This window comes from Lagenorhynchus albirostris, chromosome 15 (assembly GCF_949774975.1).
Source record: "Lagenorhynchus albirostris chromosome 15, mLagAlb1.1, whole genome shotgun sequence".
Lineage (NCBI taxonomy): Eukaryota > Metazoa > Chordata > Mammalia > Artiodactyla > Delphinidae > Lagenorhynchus > Lagenorhynchus albirostris.
This window is the reverse complement of record NC_083109.1, coordinates 58760021-58778843: the sequence shown is the minus strand read 5'-3', so window position 1 is coordinate 58778843 and position 18823 is coordinate 58760021. Positions and strand designations below refer to the sequence as shown.

At 43.0% G+C, this 18823-nt stretch overlaps 1 protein-coding gene across 1 annotated transcript in view; it reads left to right on the top strand.

Annotated features, from left to right (window-relative positions):
* LOC132506262 (uncharacterized) overlaps positions 1-18823 on the top strand; it is a 190512-nt gene that overhangs the window by 105562 nt on the left and 66127 nt on the right. The window contains exons 35-39 of the mRNA XM_060124800.1: positions 735-872; positions 968-1087; positions 2213-2305; positions 5839-6056; positions 7754-7938. Of these exons, the coding sequence (XP_059980783.1) occupies positions 735-872; positions 968-1087; positions 2213-2305; positions 5839-6056; positions 7754-7938 (754 nt within the window). The remainder of the gene's footprint in view (positions 1-734; positions 873-967; positions 1088-2212; positions 2306-5838; positions 6057-7753; positions 7939-18823) is intronic.

Below are 18823 nucleotides of genomic sequence, written 5' to 3'. Positions count from 1 at the left end.
ATGGGAATTCCCTAGTAGTCCAGTGGTTAAGCCTCCATGCTTCCACTGCAGGGGACACGGGTGCAATCCCTGGTCGGGGAACTAAGATCCTGCATGCCACATGGCATGGCCAAAAAAAAACACCCAAAACAAACAAAGAAAAAAAAACCCTTGTGATTAGCCCACTGGATAATCCAGAATAATCTCCCCATCTCGAGATCCTTAACCGCAAAGTCCCTTTTTCCCTGTAAGGTTACAAATTCACAGGTTCCAGGGTTGAGGACATGGATATCTTTGGGAGGGCGAATATTATTCTGCCTGCCACACTGTGAGTTAAACATTCTTCCACTTAGCGTGGCTTTGGCTTTGGGGTTTCAGGCTACAACTACAACTAGTGATTCTGCGTTCTTCTAGATATTTATTGAGCACCTACTATGTGCCAGCTCCTGTGCTGAGTGTTAGAAATATAGCAGTGAATAGAACAGACTAATACCAGGACACTCCCTGTGAATGAGACACAGGCCCTCAAGCCCACCCCACTCATCCTACCTGTGGGCTCTGGAGTTTATCATACCTGTTCGAAGACTCCATGGGTACCTGCCCTGCACTTCCTCTCCTGTGAGCAGGACAGTGTAGACTGTGCTTTCACCCATCCATCTTGGGACCCACTTTAACTGGGTTCCAGGGGTGGCCTCTGTGGGCACTCAGCGACGGGAAGTCCCCTCTCTCAGGGCCGTTGGTTCTTGTACACCCAGGCTAGGAACAAGGACGTCGAGGTCACTCTGAAAGTCAACCAGAAAGTCTTGCTGCACTTAAAGGGTCTGCACCATGACCGGTCTCGGCGTGGGGAACTCTGCCACAGCCTGGCCCTGGAGGCGGCTCACTCCTCCCAGGTACCCATCCCCGCGTCGGGCAAATGCTGGTTGGTGGCCTCCAGGCAGAACTTGACTGTTGGTGAGAGTAAAGGGTACTGTCTGTTCCTTCCTAGCTGAGGTTCCCCCAGGCCCTGAGTTTGGATGGGGACATTGTCTTCAGGCGGAGTCACCAGGGAGCATTTGACTGCGGTGCGGATGCACGGGCTGCCTTCAACCATAATGTCACGTCCCAGGTCAGAAGACCGAGTTCTGCCTCCTTGCTGAGGGAGGAGGGGCTTTAATGTTAGCGAGCAGGTGTCCAGTATGGGACAGCACAGGAGGTGGCAGGGTGGCCCTGGCAAACTGACAGCACAGACCTTATTTTGGCAGTGTGCATGTGATGAATCAGATGCACTATTGTAATAAAAGTTTGCTTTACTGTGGAAGTTTATTCCCCAGTCACGTCACGGTTCAGTGTGGCTCTGCTCCACAGTCAACTAGGAACCCAGGCTCCCTCCACCTTGTGGCTCTGCCCAGCTGGTGGATGGTGAGAAAGAGGGTGAGAATTATGCAGGAGGTTTTCATTGGCCAGGCCCATACGTAGTCCATGCCACTCCTGCCCACAGTCCATTGACCAGAACTCATCACATGACCTCACCCAGCTGCAAGGGAGGCTGGGAAATGTAATTTTAGCCATGTGTCCTGGAGGGAAAGGAAATACATTTTGGTAAATATATAGCAGCCACTGTAGGTCTATTCATGAATTCACCATATACAGATTGTCTTTGCTGTGTGCCAGGCTCTGTGCGATGTACCAGGGCTGCACAGATGACTGTGCTTCTATTCCCATCTCCAAGGAGCTTTCAAGTTCAAATCCCAGCTCCACTGCTGACTTGCTGTGTCACCTTGGGTAAATTACTTAACCCCTCTGAGCATCAGTTTTTCCAGCTGTGAAATGGGAATAGTAATACCAGCATATGAGAGCAGGGGTGATGATTAAATAAGACGATAATTGTAAAGCCAGCTTCCCAGTGCCTAGTTCATGGCCAGGGTCAAATAAATGGCAGCCGTGGACATGGGAGGCACGAGCAGGCACCATGGCAGGTGAAGGAGGGGGTGCAGGGTCCCAGAGCTGTCCTCCCAGCCCCGTGTCTTGGGCCTCACTTCTCAAGCTTCCGAGTAATGCAGCCTCAGTGAGATTTAGGCTGAGAACCATCCAGGGAGGGTGGTGGCTTCTGGCATCTGCTGTGGGGCCCGGGTTTGGGGCAGACTCCGGGATGACCTGTTCCTCCTCCATGCCAGCGAGCCACCTTCTGGGATTCTGCATCTCATTCTCCTGCTCCCTCTGACCGTGCTTCTCCAACTCCCCCTCCCAACAGGTCTCAGTCCAGCTGAACGGGTCTGACTCCCACTTGGTGTTTTCCCTCCAGCTCAGACATCCCCACAGACCAACATTTCCTCCAAACTTACAGGTATGGATGGTGGTCCCTTTGGGATGACCTCAACTACCTGCCAAGTGTTGTCTCCAAGCAGCCAGCTTGCTGGGAGACGGGGTGGAAGGAAAGGAGGATGGAGACCCTGGGGAGGGAGCAGAGGGAGGGCCACATCACGATGTTAAGCTTAGCCAGACAGTCCCTCCACATTTGGAAGTGATTGTCCAGGCAAGAAGGGTTTTCAGTTCCCTGGCTCTGTGTGTGTGTGTGTGTGTGTGTGTGTGTGTGTGTGTGTGTGTGTGTGTGTGTGTGTGTGTGTGAGAGAGAGAGAGAGAGAGAGAGAGAGAGAGAGAGAGAGAGAGAGAGAGAGAGAGAAAGGATCACATTTCACCCTTGAAAATGGAGAGAAGCAGAATTGTCCTCAAACCCTGTCCTGTAGCTGGATTTGGGAGAAGCTGTATGACCTTCAGAATGGCTTTTTCAACCCCAGAGGGTGGTAGAAACACTAAAGGGTTTCACTCTACAAGGAAAGGAAGGGGCAGAGAAAGGAGACCAGGTGGGAAGGTTGTGCTCTGCTCTTCCAGGGCTGGCTCCTTAGAAAGCCCCCCACGTCGGTTGCTTCCCTAAGGAAGCCGTGTGTGCTGTGTATGCAGGAATTAGGCCGTGGGCTGGGGAGATGGAGGTGTGGATGGGTAATCCCAACAGGAATGAGGACTGGAATTCGATAGCAATTTTTTTTTTTTTTTTGCGGTACGTGGGCCTCTCACTGCTGTGGCCTCTCCCGTTGCGGAGCACAGGCTCCAGACACGCAGGCTCAGCGGCCATGGCTCACGGGCCCAGCCACTCCGCGGCACGTGGGATCTTCCCGGGCCGGGGCACGAACCCGTGTCCCCTGCACCGGCAGGCAGACTCTCAACCACTGTGCCACCAGGGAAGCCCTCGATAGCAATTTTTAAATGCCTGCTGTTCCTGTGGGTTTTGAAAACTTGAGTGGAGCCTGAGAAGGGCTCTGAATTATGGAAACTGATCATTCTCAGAGGCACGTTTTTTCACATGTCGGCATCTGTGAAATCAGATGTGTCTTCAAATCCACGCTGGTTCATTGTTTCATTAGCAGCCTTTTCACTTTCAAGGAGATATATAAAATCATGGCACATCTGAGGGCAGCTGGCATCTAGGATTTGAAACCGTGCCGTCGCTGTCATCAGTTGTAACAGGAGCTGATGTCCATTGAGTGTTTACTGTGTGCCAGGCTCTGTTCTAAACCCTTTATGTGGATCATCTCACGGATGCCTTGTGGTGCTGCTGTCTCGGCATTCTGCAGATGAGACTCTGAGACAGAGAGAGGTGACGTGACCTGTACAAGGTCATGGAGCGCATAAGTGCAGGATGTTGCGTGGGGACCCAGGCAGTCTGGCTGCAGCGCCCATGCAGCCTCTGGCATTCAAGGCAGGTGGTGGGTGGGTGGTCCTGCTGGAAGCTTGGATGCTGGGTCACCTAACGGGTTTGTCCTTTATTATTACTTTTTAAAGCAGCAGAATCCTTTGCTCACATTATCTCTGTGATTGAATGGGGGCTGGGGATGGGGGCAGGAGCCTGGCCTTCTCAACCCCATCCTCCCTCTTGAAATCCCTCCGGGGTATCTTTCCGCTGGTGTTTCACAACCTAATTTTCATTATTGCCTCCCTGCCCAAGGAGACTTTTTAGATATTTTTTTCCTCTAACCATCCCTTTTATGAAAACTTAAGTCCACAGATGTCCTGTATTTCTGTTATGTGCTGATGTATACCTATGCCTTATAGAAGACGTTGTTGTTTTTCTTAACCTACCAGCTAAGAACCAATTATGCATTTAGGGCAATTTTGCCCCTGTTGAGAACGCACACTCTGTAGGACCCCTCAGGCCCACAGAAGCCAATCAGAGAAAGAACGGTGTACCCTGCACCTTCCCAACCCAAGCTGCATGTTAGAACCACCTGGGGAGGGCTTCCCTGGTGGCACAGTGGTTGGAAGTTCGCCTGCCGGTGCAGGGGACACGGGTTCGTGTCCCGGTCCGGGAAGATCCCACATGCCGTGGAGCGGCTGGACCTGTAAGCCATGGCCGCTGAGCCTGCGCGTCCGGAGCCTGTGCTCCACAACGGGAGAGGTCACAGCAGTGAGAGGCCCGCGTACCGAAGAAAAAAAAAAAAAAAAAAGAATCACCTGGGGAGCTTTTAGAACATACCTACCTGGACCCCAGCCTGGAGATGCTGAGTTGATTAGTCAGGGGGTCACAGACACACTTTTAAAAAAATCGATAAACTTCATTTTTTAGAGCAGTTTTACGTTTACAGAAAAATTGAGCAGAAAGTACAGAGAGTTCCCATATACCTCCTTTCCCCACAATACAGTTTTCCGTCTTATTAACATCTTGCATTAGTGCGGTACCTTTGTTAAAATTGATGGACCAGTGTTAATTTATTATTAACTAAAGTCTATAGTTCACGTTTAGGGTTCACTCTTTGTGTCGTACGTTCTGTGGGTTTTGCCAAATGCATAACGTCGTATATCAGCCTTTACTGTATCATACAGAGTAGTTTCACTGCCCTAAAAGTCCTTCTCAATCCACCGATTCCTCCCTCCCTCTCTCTTAACCTCTGGCTGCCACTGAGCCATTTTCTGTCTTTTTGGTTTTACCTTTTCCCCGAACGTCATACAGTTGGACTCATTCAGTATGTAGCCTTGAAATAAAAGATTGGCTTCTTTCGTTTAGAATATGCAGTTACATTTCCTTCATGTCTTTTCACGGCTTGATAACTCATTTCTTTTTATCACTGAATAATATTGCATTGCATGGATCTACAGTTTATCAATTCAAATATGGAGGGACCAGGCTTACTTATAAAAGCTTCCCATGTGATTGTAATGTGCAGACCGGGCTAGGCCAGTTTCTACCCCGTAGATGGGGAAACTGAGGCCCAGATCAGGAAAGGGGCTTCAGGTCCTGCAGAGCTGGTGGAGGAGTGGGCCTCACTGCTCCCACCCCCACTCCTCCCCGCCCCCCGACCATTGCCCTGGTCAAGCCTGACCCCAGGTGTGGCCCTCTCCTTATGCACTGGGCACTCTCCCCTTTGACCTCCAGAGCTTCTAGGGGTCCTCTGGGCCCCAGGGCACACTGTTAGGAGCATCCTTTTCTGTAACTGAGCTGCACAGGGGTCCTCTGCTTTCTCCAGCAGCCCCCTTTCAGGCACAAGCATGAGTTTTAGAACCAGGCAGGCCCAGGTTGAATATGTGACCCTCTCTGAGCTGCAGTTCCCCCATTTGTAAGAAAGTAATCCCACTTGATATGTGGTGGAAAGGACAAGATGAGACTCTGTTCCTGGGCCAGGAGCTGGGGTCAGGGAAGGCTGTCCCCCATTCTTCTCTCTGTCTCATTTCTCTTCCTGAGTGTTTGCAGTCTGCTGCATTTGATGATGCTCAGAGCTGGAGTGGCTCAGGAAGACTTCCTGGAAGAAGGGGCCTTCTGCATTCCCAGCTCCCACAGACCCTTCCTGTCCCCCTTCCACTTCTGAGCTCTCTCCTGCCTCCCTGCAGGTGCAGGCAGCTGCTGGGCGCTACAAAGAGCGCAACCTCAACGGCTCCCTGTCTGTGCACGTGTCTGGTGAGGTGCTCGTTCTGCTGGAGGCCACTGCCAGCCAGGATACCTGGAGGAGCAGCCGGGGCTGGGGCATGAACGTCCTTCTCCGCCAGGAGGTCCTCAGAGCCCCCAGAGCTGTTCAGCTGCAGCTGTCCGGCAAGGTCACCCCAGACAGGTACCCATCCCCAAGTGGCCTGTGAGGGGTGAGGGGGCCTCCGAGGTCAAAGGCCTGGCGTCCTGGGAGATGGAAAATCATCATCCAGACGTTCCTCTGGAACCATGCCTGAATTACCCCCGTTTGTGCCATTCTTGATTTTTAAGGCTTTGAGGGAATGGAAGGGAGGAGGCATTCAATTTTCCACTTTGATCTGTTTTCTTTTTTAGTTACAACAGCATTCATTTTAGATGACTTGAAAGATTATAATAATGAATAAGGAGTAAACCAAAAATCACTAGAGGCAGTCATGGGGAATATGTTGGTGTATTTCCCTCCAGTTTGTCATCTCTGACTATATTTTCACATAATGACATGTTCACTATGATATGGCCTGGGATAGGGAGCCAGCCTGGGTTCAAATCCCAGCTCTGCCATTGCTGCCTCGGGAACCTTGGGTGAGACACTGTGCCCTTCTGTGCCTCAGTTTCTCAACCTGCTTCTTAGGGTTGTCCTAGAATTAATTGGACAGCACGTGTGAATTCCAAACCAGCTTCTGGCCAGCGAGAACGTTCGCTTCCAGCTGCCATAGAGCTGCTTTAAGGCTTTGGACATGGTCCTAGATAACCCTGTCCCTGGAATTACCATCTACGCCTGTGTGTCCACCTGCCTATTCATCCATCTGCGCATCCTATTCCCAATCTAAAAAGGGTTTGAGGCAGATATGAAAATATATATTGTTCTAGGTCAAGAATTAGCAAACTTTCAGGAAAGGGCCAGATGGTAAATACTTTTGGACCTGTGGGCCATGTGGTCTCTGTTGCAAGTACTCATGTAAATGAATGGGTGTGGCCGAGTTCCAATAAAACTTTATTTACTAAACGGGGTGGGCTGGTTTTGGCCCACAGGCGCATAGCTTGCCAACTCTTGTTCTGGGTTTAAAAAAAATACATAAGGAAATTAGGGTGAAGGGAAGGAAAAATGGGAAGGTGCTCAAAGTGGCATTGGTAAACAAATGCCGTTTTCTAGAGTGGAGCTGAAGATTTGTCTCTGGGCTTCCTAGTAGCCAGTGCAAAAAAGGGAAACCAACCAATGGCATTATTTGCAAACAGTGCCCTTCCTTATGGGAAAACACACGCCCCCTCACATACGTGTGTGAATGTTCACCAAGGAAAGCATGGCTGACCTTGTTCCTGGTCTTGGTACTTGAGGGAAGTATCTCTTACGGTATCCTGTCAATAACATACCACAGGGATGATAGGGACCATGTCCCCTGCTCCAGTGCTCCAGGAAGTTTAACAGCAGGCTTCCTGGGGCTGTTTTTTCCCTTGTCCCTCACCCTAACAACATACATCGATAACTCATTAGCAATGTCAGCTCATCAACATCAGTTGTTCCATTTTTGCCTCCACTTTACAGAAGACGAGACTGAGGTTCAGGGAGGTCATGTCCTTGTGCAAGGCCACACAGTGAGTGAGCAGTAGCCCTGGGATTCGAATTCATGTTTGACTGACCTCAAGGCCCATGATCTTAACCCCCTATTACCCTGTATCCCTGTGGGCTGAGGGCCAGTAAGGCAGTCCCTTGATGGGTCTGGACAGTGGGGTTCAGGAATGCACCTCTTATGGACTGGCCTGCTTATTTGAAGAGGAAAACTACCATTTGCCTGCAGGGATAGATGCCAACGTTTTCCATGCCCCCATCGCTTTCCTTCCTAGGATTTGGCTGTTTTCCAAGGCACTGCTAGACCAGAACACAGTGCAGCTTTTTCTCAAGGCATCTGAAGAGCAGAGGGGAGGCCAGGTCCTGACCCTGCAGAGCCAAGCCCAGCACACCTGGGCAGCCGTGCCCCGTCTTCTGACCCTCACAGGTGTGCTGAAGCAGAAGGAGACACTCACAGAAGGTGAGAGCCTGGGGAACGCCATGGGGCAGGGACAGTGGGGATCTGGCAAATACTTTCTGCGGGTCCACAGCGTAGATGACATCCTATACATTTTCAAGTCCACTGATGCTCTGTTCCAGTGTCTGACACACTGGCGAAACCCCTCTGTCAGAAATTAATACCCATTCAGACAACGTGAATCTTCTGCTCTCTAAATACTAAACAGGCTTCCTTGTGCAGGACTTGTCAGAGCCTTAACATGCTAATGGACGTTGGAAATATCCAGGTAGGAGAGTTGGGTGCAGTGTTCCCCAAACAAATTTTTTCTAACACTTTTTTCTCTTCCAGTTGTATTGAGATGTAATTGACAAGGAGCACTGTATAAGTTTGTGTACTGCATAATGATTTGACTTACATACATCAGGAAATGATTATCACAATAAGTTTAGTGAACATCCATCATCTCACATAGACACAAAATTAAAGAAATAGAAACTTTTTTCTTATGGTAAGAACTCTTAGGATTTGTTCTCTTAACAACTCTCATATATAACAGAGCAGTGTTAATTATATTTATCATGTTGTACATTGTATTCCTAGTACTTATTTATCTTGTAACTGGAAGTTTGTACCTTTAAAAAAAAATTTTTTTTGAAGTATACTTGATTTACAATGTTGTGATAATTACTGATGTACCGCAAAGTGATTCAGTTATACATATATACACATTCTTTTTTTAAATATTCTTTTCCATTATGGTTTATCATAGGATATTGAATATAGTTCTCTGTGCTATACAGTAGGACCTTGTTGTTCATCCATTCTGTATATAAAAGCATCTGCTAACCCCAACCTCCCACTCCATCCCTCTTTCAACCCCCTCCCCCTTGGCAACCACCAATCTGTTCTCTATATCCATGATTCTGTTTCTGTTTCAAAGATAGGTTCATTTGTGTCATCTTTTAGATTCCACATATAAGTAATATCATATGGTATTTGTCTTTCTCTTTCTGACTTACTTCAGTTAGCATGATAATCTCTAGTTGCATCCATATTGCTGAAAATGGCATTATTTTGTTCTTTTTTATGGCTGAGTAGTATTCCATTGTATATATATGTACCACATCTTCTTTACCCATTCATCTGTTGATGGACATTTAGGTTGTTTCCATGTCTTGGCTATTGTGAATAGTGCTGCTGTGGACATAGGGCTGCATGTATCTTTTTGAATTAGAGTTATGTCCAGCTATATGCCCAGCAGTGGGATTGCTGGATCATATGGTAATTCTATTTTTAGTTTTTTGAGGAACCTCCATACTGTATTCCACAGCGGCTGCACCGACTTACATTCCCACCAAGAAGTTTGTACATTTTGATTGCCTTCATCCAATCCCTGCCCATCCCCCACCTCTGGTAACTACAAATCTGATCTTTTTTAAAAAAATTGAACTAGAGTTGATGTACAATTTTATATAAGTTACAGGTGTACAATACAGTGATTCACAATTTTTAAAGGTTATACTCCATTTAAAGTTATTATAAAATATTGGCTATATTCCCTGTGTTGTACAATATATTCTTGTAGCTTTTTAATTTTATACATAATGGTTTATACCTCTTAATCCCCTACCCCATTCTTGCCCGTCCCCCCCCTCCCTTCTCCCCACTGGTAACCACCAGTTTGTTCTCTATATCTGTGAGTCTGTTTCTTTTTTGTTATATTCACTAGTTTGTTTAATTTTTAGATTCCACGTATAGGTGGTACCATACAGTATTTGTCTTTCTCTGTCTGACTTACTTCACTTAGCATAATACCCTCCAAGTCCATCCATGTTGCTGGAAATTGCAAAATTTCATTACATTTTTATGGCTGGGTAGTGTTCCACTGTATATATATACCACATCTTCTTTATTCGTTCATCTGTTGATGGATGAATTGCTTCCATATCGTGGCCATTGTAAATAGCGTTGCTATGATCATTGAGGTGCATGTATCTTTTCGAATTAGTGTTTTCATTTTTTTGGATATATACCCAGGAGTGGAATTGCTGGGTCATATTGTCATTCTATTTTTAGTTTTTTGAGAAACCTTCATACTGTTTTCCATAGTGGCTGCACCAGTTTACATTCCCACCAACAATGTACGAGGGTTCCCTTTTCTCCTTGTCCTCGCCAACATTTGTTATTTGTTCTTTTTGATGATAGCCATTCTGACAGATGCGAGGTGATATCCATTGTGGTTTTAGTTTGCATTTCCCTGATGGTTAATGACGTTGAGCATCTTTTTCATGTGCCTATTGGCCATCTGCATGTCCTCTTTGGAAAAATGTCTGTCCATTTTTTACTCGGGTTGTTTGTGGGTTTTGGGGGGTTTTTTTGATATTGAGTTATATGAGCTATTTATATGTTTTGGATATTAACCCCTTATCAGTTATATCATTTGCAAACATTTTCTCCCATTCAGTAGGTTGTCTTTTTGTTTTGTCGATGGTTTCATTTGCTGTGCAAAAGCTTTTAAGTTTAATTAGGTCCCATTTGTTTATTTTTGCTTTTATTTCCTTTGCTTTAGGAGACGGATCCAAAGAAATATTGCTATTGATACGATTTATGTCAAAGAGTGTTCTGCTTATGTTTTCCTCTAGGGGTTTTATGGTTTCTGGTCTTACATTTAGGTCTTTAATCCATTTTGAGTTTATTTTTGTATATGGTGTTAGAGAATGTTCTAATTTCTTTCTTCTACATGTAGCTGCACAGTTTTTCCAGCACCATTTATTGAAGAGTCATCTCTTTTTCTATGAGTTTGTTTTTGAAGTATAATTTTGAAGTATAATTGAAGTACAACACTGTGTTAATTCCTGTTACACAACATAGTGACTCAATATTTCTGTGTTTCAAATGATCACGATAAGTCTAATTATGATATGTCACCATACAAAGATATTGCACAGTTATTGACTCTGTTCCTGACATTGTGCATTTTAGACCCATGACTCATTTATCTCGAGATATTGCACAGTTATCGACTCTGTTCCCCACATTGTACATTTTAGACCCGTGACTCATTTATCTCGCAGCTGGAAGTTTGTGCCTCTTAATCTCTCTCACCTATTTCTCTCTTCCTCCCCCCCACCTCCCCTCTGGGAACCACCTGTTTGTTCTCTGAATCTGTGACTCAGTTTCCATTTTATGTTTGTTGGCTTATTTGTTTCTTTTTTTAAGATTCAACATATAAGTGAAATCATACAGTTTTTGTCCTTCTCTGTCTGACTTATTTCACTTAGCATAATACCCTCTAGGACCATCCATGTTGTCGGAAATGGCAAGATTTCATTCTTCTTATGGCTGAGTAGTATTCCATTTTATATATATATATAGACATACACACACACACACACACACACACACACACACACACTCTACATCTTCTTTATCCATTCATCTGTCAATGGACAGTTAGGTTGCTTCCATATCTTGGCTATTGTAAATAATGCTGCAATGAACGTAAGGGTGCATATATCTTTTCTAATTACTGTTTTCATTTTCTTCAGATAAATACCCAGGAATGGATTTGCTGGATCATATGGTAGTTCAAGTTTTAACGTTTTGAGGAATTTCCATATTGTTTTTCAGAGTGGCTACATTTAATACTTTTTATTTTGACATGATTTCAGACTTACAGAAAAGTGGCAAGAATATTACAAGGAATCCCATAGGCTCTTTACCTAGGTTCACCAATTATTGACATTTATCACAATTGCTTTATCATTTTTATCTCTCTCTTTGTCTGTTTTTCTGTCTCCCTCTGTGTGTGTGTGTGTGTGTGTGTGTGTGTGTGTGTATAAGACATTATTATTTGCATGTAAGTTTTTTTTTGGCCAAGCTATGCGGCATGCGGGATCTTAGTTCCCCCACCAGGGATCGAACCTGCGCCCCCTGCAATGGAAGCACAGAGTCTTAACCAATGGACCGCCAGGGAAGTCCCTAAAATTTTTTATTCTTGAACTGTATTGTACTAAGCTGCAGACATGATAGTTCTTCACCCCTAAATAGTTCAATATTTATTTCCTAAAAATAGACATTCTCCTACATTCCACAGTACAGTTCTCAAAATCAGAAAATTAACATTTATATAAGGCTGTTATCTACAAACCTTATTCAGATCCCACCAGTTATCCCATTAATGTCCCTTATAGTAAAAGAAAATCCTGAATTGTGCATTACATTTAGTCGTATTGTTTCTTTGGTCTCTTTTATTCTGGATCAGTTCCTCTGTATTTCTTTCTCTTTCATGATTATATTTCAAAGTTTGTAGAATATCCCTCATTTGGGCTTTGTTAGATGCTTCCTCATGACTATTTTCAAAAAAGCCTCGTTGGCAGAATACCACCTGATGTCAGTTTGTCCCAGTGCTACTGGTGACATCAGTTTTGATCACTTGATTAAGGTAATGTCTGCGAAGTTTCTTCACTGTTAAGCATTTTTCCCCTTTGTATGCTAACTTCATAAAACAAGTTGAGAAGTACTTTCTTCCCTTCTATTTTCTGAAAGAGTTTGTATAAGATTAGTGTGAATGCTCCCGTATTTGTCTGATGGACTCTAGGAGAGAAGCCATCTGGACTTTGTGGAAATTTTTTTTTTGAAAATGAATAGATATATAAAGCTATTCAGATTTTCTATTTCATCACGTGTCAGTTTGCGTAAGTTATATTTTTCAAGGAATTTGTCCATCTCCACTAAGTAGTCTAATTTATTGGCATAGTTGTTCATTATATGTATTATAATCCTTTTCATGTATGCAGGATCTATAGTGATACCCTTGCTTTCATCACTAATAGTTGTTACTTGTGTTTCTTCTCTCTCTTCCTTATTAGTCTAACTTGGATTTCATCAATTTTGTTAATCCTTTCAAAGAACCAAATTTTGGATCTGTTAATTTTCTCTCGTGTCTTTGCAGTTCCATTGATTTCAGCCATTATCTCTATTATTTCCTTTCTTACACTTAATTTGGGTTTACTTTACTCTTCTTTTTTAAATAAATTTATTTATTTTTGGCTGTATTGGGTCTTCATTGCTGCACGTGGGCTTTCTGTAGTTGCGGCGAGTGGGGGCTACTCTATTGCGGTGAGAGTGCTTCTCATTGCGCTGGCTTCTCTTGTTGCAGAGAATGGGCTGTAGAGTACGCGGGCTTCAGTAGTTGTGGCTCACAGGCTCAGTAGTTGTGGCTCGCAGGCCCTAGAGAGCGTAGGCTCAGTAGTTGTGGCGCATGTGCTTAGTTGCTCTGCGGCATGTGGGATCTTCCCAGACCAGGGCTCGAACCCGTGTCCCCTGCATTGGCAGGCGGATTCTTAACCACTGCGGCACCAGGGAAGACCCTTTTGCTCTTTTTTACAGTTTATTTATGGCAGATCCTCAAGCCATTGATTTTTAGACCTTTTTTCTTTTCTAATATAAGCATATAAAACCATACATTTTCCTCTTAAGTTCCTTTAGCTGCATCCCACAAATTTTTATGTCATGTGTTTTCATTATCATTTATTTTGAAATATTTTCAAACTTGTGATTTCTTCTTTGACCCATGTATTTGAAGTATGTTGCTTAATATCCAAATATTTAGATTTTTCTAGATAGCTTTTTAATATTTAATTTCATTGTGATCAGAGGATCTCTTCTGTAGGATAAGTCTTTTAAAATTTGTTGTGACTTGTTTTATGGGCCAATCTATATCTATCTTGTGAACATACCTTATGCACTTAAAAAGAATTGGTATTCTGCTGTTGTTGGGTGTCATGTTCTATAAATGTTAAGTCAAGGTCCTTGGTTGTATTGCTCTGATATATATCTTTACTGATTTTTTTTGTCTGGTTATTGTATCAATTAATGAGAGAAGTGTGTTAAACTCTCCAACTATGTGGATTTCTCTATTTCTTGCTTTCAGTCTATTTTTGCTTCATGTATGTTGATGTACAAGTATTAGGTGCATAAGCAAATATGATTATTATGCATTCTTGATGAATTGACCTGTTTATCATTGTGAAATGGACTGTTTATCTCTCACACAGTTCTTTGTCTTGAAGTCTGTTTTGTCTGATATTAACGTTGCCACTTTTGTTTTTTATTGGAATTTGTACTGTATATATTTTTCCATGCTTTTTCTTTCAAATATATATTTCCTATATTTGAGGTACATTTCTTGTAGCCCACATGCAGTTGGATTTTGCTTTTATTTCCAGTCTGACAATCTCTGCCTTTTTTTTTTTTTTTTTTTTGCGGTACGCGGGCCTCTCACTGTTGTGGCCTCTCCCGTTGCGGAGCACAGGCTCCGGACGTGCAGGCTCAGCGGCCATGGCTCACGGGCCCAGCCGCTCCGCGGCATGTGGGATCTTCCCAGACCGAACCCGTGTCCCCTGCATCAGCAGGCGGACTCTCAACCAGTGCGCCACCAGGGAAGCCCTCTCTGCCTTTTAATTATGGTATTTACTTGATTTATCTTTAATGTAATTATTGATATGATTAGATTTAGGTCTACTATTTTGCTGTTTTGTTTTCTACTTTCCCATATATTTTTTTGTTCCTCTGTTACCCTTTTTTTGCCTTCTTTTGGCTGATTTTTAAAAAATTTTAGAACTCAGTGTTAATTTATCTGTTGCTCTTTCAACTGTGTTTCTGTATGTTCTTTCACATTCTACTTAGAGTTTCTGGTATCATTTCTCTTCAGTATAAAGAATCACCTTTATAGAAACTAACACAACATTGTAAAGCAGCTATACTCCAATAAAAACTAAAAAAAAAAGAAGGATCACCTTTCGCATTTCTTGTAAGTCTGGCTTACAACAATGAACTCCCTTAGTTTTCATTTATTTGAAAATGTTCTATTTTGCCCTGATTCTTGAAGGATATTTTAAAAATGCATATGTATATCTCTTAACGCATTTAGAAGTTTTTCATATTTACTTCTTCAGAGATTTCTTTCTGTCCCATTCTCATTGTCCTCTCCTCCTGGGATTTCTAACTGCATGTGCTTTAGAAGTTTCTATATTGTTCCACAGATCTCTGAGGATCTGTTGACCTTTTTAGTCTTTTTTCTCTTTTCTTCAGATATCTATCAATCTATCTTCCAGTTCACTGGCTCTTTAATCTTTCTTCTCCAAACACCAGCCAATAAAAATGTTAAGACCATCCAATAATTTCTTTTCAATCACAGATTTTATGTATTTTATTTAGTTCTGAAATCACCACTAGGCTCTTTATTAATTTATATTTCCCTTATATTTTTGAGCATGGTTGTAAGAGCTGTTTTAAAATCCTTATCTGCTAATTCCAATGTCTAGGTCATCTTGGGGTTGATCTCCCTTGATGACTGCCCTTTCTCTTTAATATAGGTTACATTTTCCTATTTCTTTGTATGTCTAGTAATTTGAGATTGTATTCTAGACATTTTGAATGATGTTAAGACTCTGATTCTTTTATATTTCTCTAAAGAGTATTGTTATTTTTTTAAATTTTAGCATGCAGTTAACTTGGCTGGGCTCAAAATCCAAACTCTGTCTTTCCTCTGGTGGGCTGCAGTGGAAATAATTTTCAGCTCTTTTATCTTAGCTGGTCTGCTTGGAGTCTGTACCACCCTTGTGAAGTTCAAGGATTAGCTTTGGAGAGAGTTTATAGGTAGAATTTGGGATTCCCCCATGTGGCTCTCTCTGGAATTTCCCACTTCACTTTCCATTTGCTATTGTCACCTTGAACTCTGTTCTTTGATTCTTTAATCAGTAAGACCGTAGATTTCTATGTGAGTTTTCTTCACCCTGCATGGCACCAAAAAAGAGTAAAAACATACAACTCAACTATTGCTGGTCCTTTCCTTCAAGTTTTAACTCCCCTCCACTGTCTGCCTGTTTATGGTCAGTCTCCAGCCACTTCAGGTAACTGTTTCATATATTTTGTCCAGAGTGTACAATTGTTACCTCGGGAGGGTTGGTCCATTTAAGTGTCTCCACCATTAATGGAAATAGAACTCCTCCTGTGTCCTTTTGACATGTCCCTATCATTCCTTGACCACTTCCTTCCTTTATGACCAAAAAGATGTTTCAATCTCATGTTGTATTTTCCCTGAGATGGAATAAGTCATTTCTCCAAGGATTCCTGGTTCCTTTTTGTGCAAAACGGTATTTAGAAACTAAGATCTGGGTTCTAGGTGTATTTACTCCTACTGAAGTATCTGTCTTTCTAGGCCTTCTCAATGGACAGACCAAGAAAATATATGTGTGTATATACATGCACACACAACTATATCTGTCTATCTACAGATAAATAAGTTTACAACCATTAGTCCTTAATTCCAATCCATCATCAAAAAGCTCATTCTGTTTCTTCCCCCTTTTCATATCTCTTATTCCCTTCTTCAACAGTAAGAAACCTGGCTCCAATTATTCACAACATATTTAGTTATTTCTTCAGCCCTAGGATACATAGAAAGTAGTCAGAATTACTAACCTATACCTTTGAGGAAATAAACCCTTTTAACTAGAATTCAATATTTGTTTAGAGTTCTTCTTGTCTTTGGCCTGAGGGTATAAATCTAAACACGGTGTTTATTTATTTTAAAATATTTATTTATTTATTTATTTCGTTGTGCCGGATCTTAGTTGCGGCACACAGGCTCCTTAGTTGCAGCAGGCGGGCTCCTTAGTTGTGGCATGAGAACTCTTAGTTGCGGCGTGCATGTGGGATCTAGTTCCCTGACCTGGGGTCAAACCTGGGCCCCCTGCATTGGGAGTGTGGAGTCGTATCCACTGCACTAGGAAAGTCCGCAAACACGGTGTTTAAATGTTAGTTGGAGTTAATCTCCCACCCACCCAGTGTGATGTTGTAAATCATTCGAAGTACAGTTGGTTCACTGGTTTCTGTTTGTATTCCATTTTCAGGTTCCCCCTATCTTTATTGATTTTGTGCATTTATTTTTTGATTATGTGAAACATTAACAAGTTTCCAAAAGTCAGAATTATACAAAATGGGATCTTCTGCCCAAGCATCCTTGACCGTAGCACCCTAGCTGGACATCTGTCCAGGGCCCTGTGTTTCAGAATCTAAAGACTCTGCTTTCCCACCTACCTTGGGGGAATAGTGTCATTCTCTAATCTTAATATTAACACTGACCCTCCTAATTCCTAATTGGTTAAATTGTGGCAAAACCAAATTGCATAATAAAATACCTGTCTGAAGATCAAATGACATGGGTTTGAAAAAATTTAAATACACTCAAGCAGCGTGCTGTTCTTCTCAAGTTTACTTTGAGTTACACTGACGGTCTCCCCTTCATCTTTCTGAAGTTTATCATTTGCAGCTGATAACTAACAGACCCTCATGCTGATCTCTTAACACACATTGCTTCTTTTGTTTTTGGCCATGCCATGTAGCATGTGGGATCTTAGTTCCCTGACCAGCGATTGAACCCGTGCCCCCTGCAGTGGAAGGGTGAAGTCTTAACCACTGGACCACCAGGGAAGTCCCACATTGCTTCATTTTTTTTTTTTTTTTTTTCGGTACGGGGGCCTCTTACTGTTCTGGCCTCTCCTGCTGCGGAGCACAGGCTCCGGACGCGCAGGCTCAGTGGCCACGGCTCACGGGCCCAGCCGCTCCGCGGCATGTGGGATCCTCCCGGACCGGGGCACGAACCCGTGTCCCCTGCATCGGCAGGCGGACTCTCAACCACTGCGCCACCAGCGAGGCCCACATTTTTGAAGGCAATTATTAAGGTATAATTTCTTGGGGTACAATTTACATAAGGGGAAAACCCCTTCAAGTTTTGATGAACTCATACAGTTGTGTACCCATCAACACAGTCCTGATACAGAATAGTTCCATCACCCCCAAAATTTCCTTCCTGCTGCTCATTGTCATCAGCCTTTCCCCCACCCCCTGTCCCTGGCAACCACTGAGATGTTGTCTGTCCCTATGGTTTGGGCTATTCCAGGATGTCACATGAAATGGAATCATACAACACGTAAGCTTTGAGTATGGGATCTTCTGCCCAACGTAATGTGGTTGAGGTTCATCAAAGTTGTATGTATCAGTAGTTCTTTTTCCTTTTTCCTGGTGAGTAATATTCTATTCTATGGATATACTGCAGTTTATCCATTCACAGCTGAAGGATATTTGAGTTGTTTCCCGTCATTTCCAATTATGAATAAAGCTTCAATAATCACTGGTCTATAGGTTTTTGTGGGAACATATGGTTTCATTTCTCTTGGGTGAATACCTAGGAGTGGGATTGCTGGGTTGTATGGCAAGTATATGTTTATAGGAACCTGCCAGGCTGTTTCCAGAGTAGCAGCACCATTGTCCATTCCCACCAGCGATGTGTGAGCGTTCTAGTTGCTCTGCATCCTCGCTAGCAATCTGTACTGGCAGTTTTTGGCTTTGGGTTTTTTGGTCTGTTTGTTTCTTTGATCAGTCGAATTGTTTTTGTAGTTGTATCTCATTTTGGTTTTAATTTGCATTTCCCTAATGACTAATTTTGTCGAACATCTTTTCATTGCCTTATTTGCCACTTGTAAATCTTTTTTGGTGAAGTGTCTATTCAAACCTTTTGCCCATTTAAAAAATCAAGTGGCTTATTTTTTATTATTGAATTAGGGAACCATTTATACAAGTCCTTTATCAGGGGTTTTAAAATATCTTCTCCTGATCTATGTCTTTTTATTTTTTTAACGGTGTCTTTTGAAAAGTGGAGGTTTTAAGTTTTGATGAAGTCTGATTTATCATTTTTTTTCTTTTGATGTCATATAAGAAATATTCGGCTGAGGCCACAAATTTTTCTCTCATATTTTTTTCTAGAAGTGTTATGATATTAGGTTTTAAATTTAGGTGTGTGGTTGATTTTATTTATTTATTATTGAAGTACAGTTGATTT